This window comes from Octopus bimaculoides, chromosome 1 (genome assembly GCF_001194135.2).
Source record: "Octopus bimaculoides isolate UCB-OBI-ISO-001 chromosome 1, ASM119413v2, whole genome shotgun sequence".
NCBI lineage: Eukaryota > Metazoa > Mollusca > Cephalopoda > Octopoda > Octopodidae > Octopus > Octopus bimaculoides.
The window spans coordinates 125842074-125858386 of NC_068981.1; the positions used below are offsets into that span (position 1 = coordinate 125842074).

General features: G+C 33.0%; 1 protein-coding gene across 11 annotated transcripts in view; it reads left to right on the plus strand.

The window, feature by feature from the left end:
- Window positions 1-16313, plus strand: part of LOC106878725 (potassium channel subfamily T member 2) — a 747999-nt gene that overhangs the window by 587979 nt on the left and 143707 nt on the right. For 10 of the 11 annotated variants that reach the window (XM_052970033.1, XM_052970046.1, XM_052970049.1 and 7 more), the window contains 2 exons: window positions 978-1071; window positions 7173-7247. In XM_052970033.1, the coding sequence (XP_052825993.1) occupies window positions 978-1071; window positions 7173-7247 (169 nt within the window). The remainder of the gene's footprint in view (window positions 1-977; window positions 1072-7172; window positions 7248-16313) is intronic. The other variant, XM_052970041.1, reaches the window with a different exon arrangement.

A 16313-nucleotide genomic window follows, 5' to 3' on the forward strand; every position in this document is an offset into this window, starting at 1 on the left:
GTTTTGGAAATTCCTTGATACAGTTATAATATTTGGAGAGAAGATTTTTTCTCAAAGAGTTAAGATTGAGAAAAGAATCTTGTTAGAAAGTCAAAAGACACTAACCTTTGGGAAGAAATTTCAAAAAATGTGTGTAGGGTTTGCTTTTATAAAAGCACATTTTGTGAAATCTCTTCCTAAAGGTTAGTGTCTTTTGACTTTCTAAAAAGGTTCTTTTCTCAATCTTAACTCTTTGAGAAAAAAACTTCTCTCCAAAGGTGCAGGGGCAGATTTGTGGTAAGTAGCCTGCTTATCAACCACAAGGTTTCAGGTTCAGTCCCACTGCATGGCACCTTGGGCAAGTGTCTTCTATTATTGCCTCGGGCTGACCAAAGCTTTGTGAGTGGATTTGGTAGATAGAATCTGAAAGATGCCTGTCGTATATATATATGTGTGTTTGTGTGTCTGTGTTTATTCCTCCAACATCGCTTGACAACTGATGCTGGTGTGTTTACATCCCTATAACTTAACGGTTCAACAAAAGTGACCAATAGAATAAGTATGAGGCTTACAAAGAATAAATCCTGGGGTCGATTTGCTCAACAAAAGGTGGTGCCCCAGCATGGCCACAGTCAAATGACTGAAACAAGTAAAAGAATAAAAGAAATATATATGTGTATATATATTGTGTCCTTCCTTTTTTAAAGGTAGTAGGGTGTAATTTGAGAATATTTGATTGTTATTTTAAATAGGCCTGATGATCACTGAAAGACTAACAAATTGTTAGCTTGTATTGAGAATCAGATGTTGGCCTATGTATATGTTTGGGGAAAACTTTACAGTGGTGTAGCTTTTATTCTATATCAAAACCAATCTTTTAATATGCATTTGTGGTAAGTTTATTCATTTTCATTTCCTTTTGTTAACAAATTTTAATTTTTTTTTCCTACACAATTATGAATCTGTTTCATGTATTTTATATTTTCTTTTTCTTTTAGGTTTACGGATTAGGATTTTCAATTTGGTTATCAAAGTATTAACATGCGTCTTATATGTAGTGCGAGTAATTACAAATGGACAGTCTTCTTACGGGTAAGTATGCTGAAATATTATCTTTGAATTTAACTTCATTCTTATGGAAAATCTAACTCTTAATTATTATAATTTGTATGTAATAGGCATACAAAGTTTAATCATTTTCTCTTGATACACGCATTCTCCATGTTAATTATATGATATATATATATATATATATATATATATATCTGATTGGGGAATTTTCATATAATTTTATTAGCAAAAAATAGTATATATTGTTTTTTGTTTTCTAAAATTATTATTTAATTTAAGGAAGATAGTTTAATCTTTGCTTAATAATTGCCAGGGCAGAATTTAACTTTGTATTGTCTAATATTACTTTAAAAAAACACTTCTAAATAATTGAATTCCTCTTTAGAATTCCAGATTGCTGTATCATTGTAAATTGCATTATATTAAGTTGAATTAGATATCATTATACACATACACTTTCATACACATGCAATTTGCAGTACATTGCAGCAGTAAATTCCTAGCAAATTGAATCTTAGGCTTAGTTTCAACTCCTAGCCAGAAGGTCTTCATTTACGTTGTTTATGCAGTTGCTTAATGCATGGTAGCCACAAATTCCATTTGCCTTCTTAAAAAGTAAGGCAAGATACTTACGTAATAAAACAGTTGTATTTTGTATTTATTCATTTGGTTATACTAAAATTTTGATTCCAACACTAAAGTAACTTTGGGTTGACCAATACCTTGTAGATGAAATTTGGAAGACAAAAAGAAAAGACATACAGAAGCCCATCACAAATGAGTGTGTGTGTGTGTGTGTTTGTGTGTGTGTGTGTGTGTGTGTGTTTGTGTGTGTGTGCGCGCGCATATGTGTGTGGATATATCTTCACATTTGTACTACTTGGGTGGTTCTGATGCTGTTTTCATCCTGCAAAGTGAAAACTCACCAATTTTTCGATGTTGTTGTTATTATTATTATTATTATTATTATTATTATTATTATTATTATTCAGGTCACTGCTTGGAATCGAACTTGGAATCTTGGGGTTAGTAGCCCATGCTCTTAACCATTATGTCATATGCCTGTGGGCAATTATGGAGTGAATTTTAGGGCTTATAAATCTAATATTTTCCTATCCTTCCTTAATACCGGTTCCCATATGCTATTCATATCTGCATTTGGTCTGCTTAGGAGGTTGTTGTGTCCCAGCATATGTGCTGCTTCTTTTAGTTTTCATATTTCCCAGTGGTGTTCTCTGTCTATTATTTTAACTTCATCCCACAGGGAGAGGTGGTCTCCATTTTTCCATACATGATTAGCTCTACCCGATTTATTAATATCTCCTCATGTCACACTTTTGCAATGTTCGTCTACCCTTATTTTGAGTAGGAGAGCATGTTTCACCTTTGTGAAACACAACTACAAAGGATGGAGTATATGCAGTCTTTGGTCATATTCTCTTCTATTGGTGGTTTTACTCAAAGGAGATACTTGTGAAGTATTGGAGTAAAATCACCAATAGAAAAGAATATGACCAACATGACCCCCCCCCTCAAAATAAGGGTAGACAAACATCGCAAAGCTGTGACATGAGGAGATATTGATAAATCGGGTATAGCTGATTATGTATGGAAAAATGGAGACCACCTCTTCCTGTGGGATGAAGTTAAAATAATAGACAGAGAACACCACTGTAAAATATGAAAACTAAAAGAAGCAGCACATATGCTAGAACACAACAACCTCTTAAGCAGACCGAGTACAGATATAGGTAGCGTATGGGAACCGGTATTAAGGAAGGATAAGAAAATAATAGATTTATAAGCCCTAAAATTTACTCTATAATTACCCACGTGCATACGGCATAGTGGTTAAGAGCGCAGGCTATTAACCCCAAGATTCCAAGTTTGATTCCAAGCAGTGACCTGAATAATAATAATAATAATAATAATAACAACAACATTGAATAATACCTTAGGAATGAGAACCCAGGTTCGAAATTTCCCCAAGACACCTGATGAAGGCTGGAGGGTATATCAGCTGAAACGTTGTGTTAACAACAAACAAGATGACAAATATCCATCAAATGTAAATAATGTTCATAATTCCTCATCTCTTAAATATAGAACTGTATAAGATTTGGTATCAAGAATGAGTGCCCAGTTGTGGAATACTGTCTCAAGAAGTTTCATCCAACCCAGGCCAACATTAAAAAAATGAAAAGATGACATGTATATGTATATAGCAGGCTTCCACACAATTTCTACCAAATATTCACACTGTATTGATCAACCCAAGATTACAGTAGAAGCACTTACCTAAGGCCTCAGCATTAGGATTAGTTGGGAACCATATGGCTTCTTACTCACACAGTCATGATAGATATTTGACCCCTAAACCTCTCACCCATAATTAATCTTCATTAACCAACTGTCTATTTAAAAACTTACCTATGAACTCCTCGACCTTCTAGAAATAGCAGCCTTATTTTCCCCAAATTAGACCTATCATAATAAAAAGAGAAGGCTGTTATGTAATGTAATCATAGATATGTGTAAAAAGTTGGAATGGTCATGGCTGGAATACTTTTGAGCATAATCTGCTGAATTAGTATTGAAAATTAATGACAACTTATTAGATTTAACTCATTATAAGCTAAAGTCTTACAACAGCCATTTGGGAATCCTCATCTATTCTAAACTCTAAAGAAGTTTTCTATCCACTCCTTAGTATTTACTAATGTTGTGAGGAAGATGCCCCTTCCTGAAGAATTTTTAAACATATCCACTCTTATTTCTATGAAGGTTTTCTTTTTGCTGCTTTCATCCTAATCTCAAAACTCAGTTTCATGATTAGATTCGTCACCAGGGTTGAACATTTAATTCAGAGTCTCTTTTTCAGTCTGGATAAAATAATTTTGGCTCACAAATTGATCAGGTGATGGGCTAGTTTCCCAGGGTCATGAATGAATCAACTTCTTAGAAGTTAAAAAATATTAAGCAATTTTTTTTCAACTATAATCTCAGTTATCCACACACACTTAGGTGGATATTAAAGTCCCCACCACATTTACAAAATTTCTGAAATCTATATTTGCACTAGTTTCATAAGGTTTCATAGAACTGGTCCCTCTCAATATAAATAGTGTTTTACTGAGCATTGGACATATGCAGTGAGTACAATGGCCATCATGGTCACAGTTGTTTCAAACGTATTATTATATCATTCATTCTAACTACATCAGTTACACAATGTGTTCTCTTTTCTCTGAAAAGTATACTAACATCTCCAGCTCCAGATTATTTCAGATCCAATTCCTACTTGTAATTTAAATAAAAAATCCTTTTGAAGAATTAACATCACAAGTGCAAATGTTTCCAATGATGGTATTCCTAGGTCATTTACCTATTTATTTGTTTCCCATCATGATTAATAGTGTATGAAATGTTTCTATTTCCCCAAGTGATTTTGAAATTCTGTGATGAGAACTATAAATCATTGGATCATATGTGTGACTGATAACTTTAAAAGAGTTTTTCCTCCATTTAATGAAGCATAAAATATTCTGCCATTACTGCTAAAGTGAATATCCAGTTCTAAAACGGGCTATAAATATCACAAACTCTAACCTATAGTTTGTAGAATATTTTTGTTGGATTTTAGGTTGTTTTTTGTTTTGTTTTGTTTTTCACTACTTTATATCTATTTTTCTGTGTTTGCCTTTGTGGGCAAGTTCTGAAAATTTAGATTTTTATGTCTTTTCTACCCTTAGCCACTATGAAATGGAAGTGGTATTTCATTTCAGCTGATTCCCACTTTTGAATATTGTTATCATGTTAACCATCTTTTTAATTGTATTAAGTAATATTATGTCTATATATATTATATCAATTTCATAGAGAATACACCTATTACATAAATATTAATTATATGAAACTATGAAAGGCGATGAAAACATTCTAAGCATAATTTAATACGTAAAATATCTGCAAAAGAGAGCAGCCTTCATTCTTTTTGGTATTAACCCTACAAATTAATATGGCCTATGATATTCCTAAAGCTTTTTCATACCGACAGAAAGTAGTCTTGTTCATGTAAATATTCTTATCTGGTTGATTCAATCTTTTTACCACTTTTTTACATTCCACTAAGACAAACTTCAAATCAAACTTAGTTGGCATATAGATATTCTTTTAACTCTTTAGCATTCAAACTAGCCATATTAGGTCCAAATGTTAAACCTCTTTTTCATTCAGACTGGCCAGATCAGGTCTCTCACATCTACCTTACAATGACATTCTAGAAATAAACAACCACATCATTGAAATCTCAGAGCTATGAGTTAATGAGTGACTACTTCAAAACAATGTGAATAAATAGGCATTACATTTGACAGAGTAACTTGAAAGCTAAAGGGTTAAAGAATATATAGCATGAATTATAATTTTGAATTAAAGTCAAAGTTACTTCTGTATTATAAAATTTCTAAATACAAAGAGTATATTGTAAAGAGGATTCTTTAGTACAAACATGATGACAAATCAGTATAAAAATGGTTTGCTATACAATGTGATATTCAATTTATGTTTATTCATATAAATTATGCCAATGGTTTTTGGAGTATAAGATTGTGATCTTAATTCTTTTTATGATGAAGAACTCAGAAGAATCTTGTGTTTTATTACTGCTTGAACTCAAGATTATAGTCATGAAAGTTTATATCTACTTTTTTTGTAAACCTGAAAATTTTGCTTAAAATTCTCTGTTAACTTAACCAAGCTTCAAACTTTCTTCCAAATATTTGGTTTATGTGTCAGTCTTTATTCATATTTAAATGCAGAGGAAAACAGAGTCAACTAATTTCCTGTATGTTTTCTGTTTGATAGATTGTCAGATTAAAATTATCTCTTTGACCTTGGTATATTTTTTTTATATATAAATAAAATTAAGGGTGTCTGTCGCTTAACTTAGAAGTTTCTTTAGTGAAAAACAATGCCAAACTTCTATTTCAATATTAGAAATTTTTAACTTCTATGATTTTTGTTTTCATATTAACTATCACATCCCCAAACCAGAGAGATATATATACAATTCTTGATCATGAACAGGAAAAACTTTTCCTCAAATAGTGTCATAAATTCAGAGTGAAAGGGCACATTTCTACTTCATTGCACTTGTACCTTATAAAGATAGTGTAAGAATCTGTGCTTGAGGCACATTATTAGTCACTCAAGTTCAATTAATTGCCAAATATAGTGGAAAAATATAAGTAAAAGCCACAAGCTACATTAAAAAGTTACAAATGATATCAAGCTCACATTAGTATCATCACATTGTAAGACATATGTGTTATATATTTTCAACTTCAATATTTTTGTCTATTTTGTTGAAAAGTTTATCTCTTACTAAACTTTTCATCATCATATTTTGATTACAAGTCAGACTGATTACATTATATTAAAGAAGTCATTCTTTTTATTTTTCTTCCTTTTAGCAATGTGAAATAGTCTAGATTTCTTGACTAAAATTCATATTGTTAATGTTTAGTACCTGTTTTATTACTATTTGATATAAAAGTACTTAAGGGTTATTAGAGAACTACAATTCAATTTTTTACCCAGATCTACTCATCCTTTTGTCTTACTAATAGTTATTTGTCAACAGACTGCCAACAGCTTACCAAAAATAGATATTTTTCTAGCTGTTAATTTTTATATTACTTTATATAAATTTAGTAATATAATTAATTTTTATATTACTCAATATTAATTTAGTGATCTTTTACTTATTCATTATGATTTATTTACTTTTTGAAATTATTGTTTGTAATTTTAATATAGAATATATATTATTTGTTTATTAACAGGGATACAATGAAATATACAAGATATATTTATATGTGTGTGTTTGAATTGCTTAAATTGTTTTTAAAATTATTTTCAGCTTTTCAAAAAAATGTTTTATGAAAAATTTAATAATACTATTCCTGAAATATATTTTTTTATCATCTCATTTTCTGCCAAAAATCAAATGTAGACGGATAACATCAAATATTACATTTTTCACATTCATGCAAAAAAAAAAAAGCACCAAATATATAAGAATATTCTAAATTATATTATACTTTTTTTTATTTGTTTAGCCAATGCAGTACTGAGTCTGATGTTGGTTGGTCATCTAATTCCTCTGACATAGACAGCCTAACCATAGGGCCCAGGTATAATAAGCATGAATAGTTGATATATCTAACACATTTTTATTTCAAAAGTTTTGGCATTATTCTGGGACTATGGTTCTTTCTTGAATTCATTTCTAACAAGTTTCTTGTGAAGGCTTACTAGATCATTAAATAATCTCTAATGTCTACTTTCATATCTTTGTCCCAATGATCTACTCAACTCTTTAGCAAACAAAATAAATTTCCTGATTACTTATTACTATAACATATTTTTTTAACTTGTTATAACTAGGATTTTTTCTTTTTATTGTAAATGGAAAATAAAAACAATATTAGCTGAAACAAGTATTCATTAATATTGAAAATTAATTTTTTCAAATTATATACTTCTTAAATATATAAGTGTAGTATTTCTTGTTAGCAAAACAATTGATTGCATGTATTAATACAGTCTGTATGAACTTACCAGTAACATATGTTTACTACAAAATAATAATACTCAAGAAACTTTGTTTTAAAAATTGAATAAATGTCAGTTTGTAGACAAAGTTATACATGCATAAATTAAATATACACATCCATGAATTGTGATGATATTGCGTAAATCTCATTCTAAGCCAGTATTCTAGCTTAGTTTGCATTATTAGAATTATTCTAATGATATTTAGATGAATAAACAATATAGGAGATAAATCATGCCTGACATTGCTTGGGCCCTCAATTCCTGATAGAGTTGTAGAGGTGTCACCATAGCAGACACTGTGACTGAAGCATTTTTAAGCCTAAAAGAGCCAACCCTTCTCCAGAATAAACTATATAAATATGTGTATGTGCATATGTGTGTGTGTAAATGTGTGTGTGTGTGTGTGTATGTATATATATGTGTATGTATGTATATACATGTGTATGTATATATTTGTGTGCATGTATATATATATATGTGTGTATGCATATATATGTATGTATATGTATGTGTTTATGTATATATGTGTGTATATGTATGTATATATATATATATATATATATATATATATATATATATATATATATATATATATACAGAGAGAGAGAGAGAGAGAGATAAAGATAGATATGGTTGGTTTATGGGGTTACCCTGGGTTTCACGTCCATAAAGGGCTTAGCTTTACACCATTTCTTCAGACCCTAAAACCCTTTGGCCTATGGCCAAAGATATATATGTATACATATATATATATGTGTATATATATATATGTGTGTGTGTGTGTGTGTGTGTGTGTATTTGTATATATAAATGTGTATGTATATGTATTTGTATATATGTATACATATATGCATATACATGTATATATGTGTGTGTGTGTATGTATATGTGTGTGTATGTATATATATATATATCAATATGTAGATATGTATACATGAGTGTAGACATGGATGACATTGCACATGTGGATCTTTATTGGTTTTAATTTAGCACAAAGCCAGCAATTTTAGGAGATGGGATAAGTTTATTATATCAACCCCTGTGCTTAACTAGTGCTTATGTTATTGACCCTAAAAGGGATGAAAGGCAAAGTCAACATAGGTGGAATTTGAACTCAGAATGTAGTAATGGACAAACTGCCTCTAAGCATTTTGCCTGTCATACTAATGATTCTGCCATCTCGCTGCCTTACAAGTGGGTCTTATTACCTGTTAAACTTCATGAGTGTTTTATGCATTTTGACAGCTTGCAACTGTAATTTTCTTATTAAGTGTATTCTTTCCGATTTTGTGAATCTCATCTTTTCAAGATAGGTACAAAGGCAGTTAGTCACATAACCAAGTGTAGAACTCTAAAGTTCTAATATGGATGGAGTAACTGCAGATTTCTCATCAACTCAGTAAAGATGAGTTTGTGTTGTTTTTCCTTTTGTTTATTCTGAACAATGTGTTGACATCTACTGGGCAACTGATGTCAACTATTGTGCATAGTTTCTTTTCCTGTCCCAGACCATTATGTCTAGGCTGTTGTGCTTGCATTTTATTGACATCTTGACAGGGACATTCCACCAGTATTCTTTGGAATTATGTGGGGTACGTGTGGTTATACCCTTCAGCTCACTGTAACTTCTTATGTTTGTCTCCTCAGGATTATTCTTTGATAAGATTTCATTATATTATGTTCTAGCTATGACATGCCTCATTGGTAGGTAATGCCATGAGGACAATTTTGGGTAGTTGCTTATGATGTGGATGATATCCTCAATGTGGATTCCAACCTCTTTACAGAGTGTACCGGGTGCTTTTTACATAGCACCATTACTAGTGCTTTTTATGTGGCACTAGCACCAGTACTTTTATGTGGAATCAGTACCCGCACCAATGCATTTTTATGTGGCAGCTTGGTTTTAGAATATCAATTCTGTTGTGGTGGGTGAGTCTTCTTGAGTACAGTAATGTGCCACATATTTTGGTCCTCTGTCATGCCCTCATATATTTCCCCTTCTCCACCCCACTTCCTGGCCACTTCAATTTCCCTCACCGTCACTTGCTACAGACATGTCTTTTCCATCCTCAAACATATCTCCTCACACTGTCATGGAACATCCCTCTCTATCCCTCTGCACTACTTAAACCCTCATCACTGTTCCCTATGGGTAGACCCAATACATCCCCACACCATCTATTTCTCTCTTTCACTCTGCCTGCCCCCCAACTCTCTCCCAACTCCCTTCTACTTCCCTGTCCTACTAGTATAACCAAGTAATTCTCTATGATAAGACGACTATCTCTGTCTATCATATTCCAACCCCATGTCTAGCACACAGCAACTCCCCTTGGCTCCATTCCCCACCTCAACCAAGAGGTCTTTGTCTTGCAAGTTATTTGGTAACCCCACTGATACTATGATACTAGTGCCATGTATAAGGCACCCATGCCAGTGACATATGAAAGCACCCATGCTGGTGACACATAAAAAGTACATGGTACACTCTGTAGAGTGGTTGGCATTAGGAAGAGCATCCAGCTGTAGAAAGTAAGCCAAAACTGATTACTGGGGTCTGATGCAACTCTCTGACTTACTATATAATCCCATGCCAGCATGGAAAACGAACATTAAATGATAAAGAAAATGTGTGTGTGTGTGTGTGTCCAGTGAATGAGAACACTGGAGTTGTGCTTGGGGAGTCTAGATTTTTGAAATCCAACTTCTTAATCAGGGTAGAAATAATTCCATGGAAGAAATGTTAGTTTACACGGTGGTGCATCAGCATGGCCGCAGCTCTGAGCTGAAACTTTGAAATGAAATGTAAGTGATGTGTAACTCAAGCATGTAATATAGAGATAAAAGATGGACAAGCATGTATGTGTGACTTTATATCATTTCCATCTTTTCTAAAAAGATGTTATGTAGATGTAACTATAGATATACTTGGAAAAGAAAAGATACAGTCCTTGATAGGTCTTTACAGCTGTTTCAAATATTCAGTGATTTGCTGATGTAATAATGTTTTATAAAAATGCATCTGTACATTGATGCAATAATACACATCAAACAAATTGAAATCATTATCAGTACATAAACATAATGCATTAATATGATCAAGATGAAATCATTTAAGTTCTGAATGTTTTCTTTATAAGGATAAGTCACAAAGCACAAATATATATTTCGAGATCGTTGCCAGTGCCCCTGGACTGGCTTGTGCGGGTGGCACATAAAAGACACCATTTCGAGCGTGGCCGTTTTCGTGCGGGTGACACGTAAAAGCACCCACTACACTCTCTGAGTGGTTGGCGTTAGGAAGGGCATCCAGCTGTAGAAACTCTGCCAAATCAGACTGGAGCCTGGTGTTGCCATCCGGTTTCACCAGTCCTCAGTCAAATCGTCCAACCCATGCTAGCATGGAAAGCGGACGTTAAACGATGATGATGATGATGATGAGCATAGAAACATCAATAAAAAGACAGAGGAAAAGGGGAGATTAATTATGGTAAGGTAGGAAGAGAGATGGGAAGAAAGGTTGTGAAATAGATAGAGAGGAGTTGTAAGTAAAAGCGAGTGAGAAAGTAGGAGAGAGATAAGTGTAGTAAAAAGTAAGAAGGAAAAAGAGAAAGACAAAGAAAAATGTTGAGAAAAGATGAAGGGGCTATATAGCCAGTTAGAACCAGATGAGTCACAACAAATCATGTATCTAAGTTTGAGAAAAAAAAATAGAGTATAAAAGTAAGACCAAAGAGAATTCATTGAAATCAACTAGGTATCCGTTACTAAAAAAAGTGGCAAATGACAGTTTGGCAGCCTTAAAACATAAGTATATATCTGTGTGTGTGTGTGTATGTATATATATATATATATATATTCGTGTAGACCAGACAAGATAAGAGCTGCAACAAAAATGTAAAGAAGTAAACTTCCACCTCATTAGCAAATTATAGCCAGTATCTCAAGGCTACTAACATTTCCTGTAATATTACCTGGTCTATTATTTGGACTGGAAGACCTTACCAAAGTGGCTGCATTGCATGTTACCTGTGCAGCAGGGAATCTCTGAAATATTATGTGAGAAAAGAAATCTATTTAACAAACAGTTTGATGCAATCACATTCTGCAGACATCATATTTTTAAAAGGTTTACTTTTTACTACAGATCATTATACTCTAATCATCTTAGATAACCGTAAATCTGTATGTCAACTTGACATCTTTACCCTAGCTTTTATATGCCCTTCTTCATCTATTTACTTTATGTAAACTGGCCCTCTTAGAAATGACATACATTTATACTTAAGATACCTTAAAGTCTGTAAAATTTTGTTTATAGTTATATAATAATCTATTTTATAGCCCCCCCCCCCCTCCTTATACATTTTCTAATTTACCTTTTAATTTTCATTTTATCTTCTTGTTCAGTTATTTTCTTGTTCCTTTTAATAATTCTTTAAATTTTGATTTTGGCTCCAGTTATGTCTGGTCCACATGCTTCCATGCTTATACTATATTAAGCCCAGAAGACGGTCAGCTACCATTCACTGGGATGTCTAGCTGCTTTCCTGTTTTCTTTTTTCTTTCAATAAATTCTCTTTGCTCTTACTTCTATGCTCTGTTCTCCTCAGAATTAGATTCATGACTTGGGAAAAGAGTAATTCTGACTTTAGCCCTTTATCTTTTCTCTACTTTATTCACTCACTTTTTCTTTTTTCTATACTTACATCTTCCCTACCCTCTCTCTCACTTGTAGCACCTTGCTCTTGCTCTCAGCCTTTTTTACCTACCCCTTTTTTTCAATTCATCATTGCTAATCTCGCTCTTCCTCCATCTTTTTCTTGAAATTTCTTTGCTTCTAAATATAGGTTACTGCCATAAAATGTGTATTTTGCAATGTACATATGCTTCAGAATAAAACCTTAGGCAACTACAGAGTGCATGACATGAAATTAAAGAAATGACAAGGGAACAGGAATTATGTAGTTAACTTCATTGTAGTTTCCTTGTAGTTTCTAAAAAGTTTGAGTGTGTATGCATGTGTGTGTGTATGTGTGTGCACGCACGTGGGAGTGGGTGTGTATGAGGGGGGTGCATGATTTTGATTGAATCTTGAGTTCACATCTTTGATATCAATACACAAAGTTCAAAAGAGGGAAAGAGTGAAGATATGAAAACATGGCATAGAGTGGGAAGAATGACATAGAAAAAAATGAAGGGAAGGATTTTGAAACAGTATGGAAATTTAAATGTATGTATTAGACAGGAAAAGGATTTATGATCAGTCTGATACATGTATTTCCATGTGTATATTCAGGTATAATGATTGTACAGAAAATGTTTGTGTCTGTGTGTGCATTTGAATGTGTGTGTAGTTTGGTGGGGTTGATAGAGATAAATAAAGGAATGAAGTGAATAATTAAAACCAATGTTGAAATATTTCTTTGCTAGTGATGTCAATTAATGGTAGGTTGATATTGAACCTGAAAACTAAAGATCAAATCAATACTTACTACATGTGCAAAACTTAACTAGCCTAACGTCCAAGTGTATAGGCAATGTACAGATCCATGTGTGTGTGTATGAGTGTGTATGCACACACATACCCCATTTTATACCTTTATACCAAAAATACCCATTTATACATGCATATAAATGGGCATTTGTGCACCCTTACATAACCATGTTTCCATTTTCAGATATGATTGTGCTTACACATTCCAGTATTTATACATTCCTGCCTGAATGTTTGTGCATGCCTTGCACTTTTATGGATGTGTTGTTGTCTGCACATAAATATGTGCATGCCTGCTTATGTGTGTACTGAGACTGCCATTAAATCACATGTACTCTGGTGACTGCGACTATTTCATATCCCACATGAGTGCTTTGTATAGATGTCCTTGATTGTTTTGTATACAAATATGCATGCTTAATCAACTATCTCAGATGTGTGCATTCACACTTTTGTATGCTTATGTGTTTTTGAATTTTTGAATTTTTTATCCATGTGTTTATACTAACACTTGTACCGGTAACTTTGTACTTATGATTCCTTGCATATTTGTGTATTGTCCAAATGTACACACCTACTTGCTCTTACTGTATTTTGCTACATACAAGTCAATGTAGTACATAGAAACGTTCATGTACTGTAAATATTCAAACATCATCACTATCTTTCCAAATCCTGCTGCATTTCATATGGAATTTTTGTCCTCCAAAGTTGTCTTGGTGTATAAATCAATCCACCATTTTTGGTTGTAAATTGTGGTCTGCAAAATTTGATTTGTATGCTGGAAAATATAGTATACTCTTTTGTATATATATGGATGTAAGAATATATTTGGTTATATATCTATGTCTGGCTATGTATATGTAAACACATGGTTGCAACTATATAAATATATAATGGTTTATGTATTTGCTTAACTATATATATATATATATATATATATATATATATATATATAACACTTGTTTAAGTTTCTATGTATGTTTCTCTATATATATATACGTATGTAAGTATGTGTTTGTGTGTGTGTGAGTGTGTGTGTTCTGAAACGTTGGTAATAATAATTGGCTTATTCATGCCTATGTTTATATAGCCCTTCTTCCAACTTCTCTGACTCATGATTCCAATCAAACACTACATCCTACACACACACACACACACACACATGTGCGTGCACATACACACACACACATTCATTCCTACATCTAGTGTATGAAGTCGAATGGATGTCTGTATGTATATGTAGGCAAGCACACATGCTCATGTCCATACAGCTACACATCCATGTATAAAAGTGCAAACTTTGTACAAACATTTATGCAAAAATATATATGTACAAACATATATGAAAATGGAAATGGATATATAATGGTGCATAAGAGCTTATGAATACACAGACTTACAGCTTTATGCATAAATACATCAACAGACTGTTCATATACATGTTTAAATTTCCACACCTATTCAAAACTCTTACCTTCCTTTTACTATATACCATCCCTCTTTATTTTCTACCCATTCCAACCATCATTTGTTGTTAATCACATGTGAACACTGAGATTTGAATATTCATTTTAAGATTCAATGGCAGGCTAATATTAACTGGTTTGCTATTTTCATCACTCAATAATAAAAATTACATATTTGAACTTAGAATTTAATTATCTATCCTTCCTATATTCCCTATTCTTTTTTTTTTTTTTTTGCTGCTTTCGCAGATTCCCATGATTCACTGTCACCATCCAATTCCATTATTATGAATTTGAATTGAGAGCTTGAGTAATATTAACTCTTTCATTTGCTGATTACACAACCATGGACACCACCCCTATGAATGCATTGCAGTTACCCTCTTTATAGAGCTTTGTGAAAGTGCATAGCTTACTGGTGAGGGTATTTGACTCACAGCTCATAGTGGCGTGTTGTGTCCTTGAGCAAGACACTTTATTTCACATTGCTCCAGTTCACCCAGCTGGGAAAAATGAGTAGTACCTGTATTTCACATTCTGTGTCATGCTGAAACCCTCTGAGAACTACATTAAGGGTACATATGTCTGTGGAGTACTCACTCACTTACACATTAATTTCATGATCAGGCTGGCACCTCATTGTTGTAACTGACAGAGTGCCAGTTAGAGCTGGGTGATCTTGACTGCTGCTTCTCTAAGATTCTTCCACTCAGCATCACTGTAAGAAACACCATTGGCTCGGTTGAGCTCTTCTGTTACTGCTTCACAATCCACCATGCTGCAGTACCATGACTTTGCTGTATTCCTGGTAGGGTGGCTGAACAGGTGCTATGCCTTGCCAAAAGTAGCCTGTAACTATGCAGGGCATGGCCATCACTCCATGAGGTATTTTCAAAATACCTGCATACCCTACCAAATCTTGCTAATGCCACTACATTCCATATACACTTAAACTTATACATACATGCACAATCATGCTCACAAAATTTGCTAAGCAAACTTACGGACACATAAACCATATGTGCAGCATACACACACGTGTGCATGCATACACACACGTGTGCGTGCATACACACACAACTATGTGTGTATACATACATCAACAGAACTATCTAGAACCTACCTTCTCCATCATATACAGAGAAATACCTCCACACCTGTTCAAAATCCTTGCCTTCATTTACTTTTACCATGTTTTTAAAGCACCCTACAGAGAATATTGTGTTGTTTACCATGAGAGGACCTCTCATATGGAATTGTGGCACATAAAAGCACTTTCATGGTAAATAATACAGTATTCTGTGTTTAAACACAGCATCCACATTGTGTTGGAGATAAATATTACCTTTTGGCATTAATACTGCTTCTGTCACTATTAATTATTTCATATATATTTTTAGATAAAGATAGTTATGGCCAATCTATGGGGTTACCCAGGGTTTCACGTCTGTAAAGCACGTTACAACTAAGACTCTGTAACGCTAAATGTTTTATGAATGCAAAACGCTGGGTAACCTCATAGACCGGTTATATCTATTTTTATATAAATACTCTACTGTTCTATAGAGTGTGTTCACTTTCAGATTTATGATTTACTGATGATATATAAATATATATGTATAATATATATATATATATATATATATATATATATATATATATATATATATATA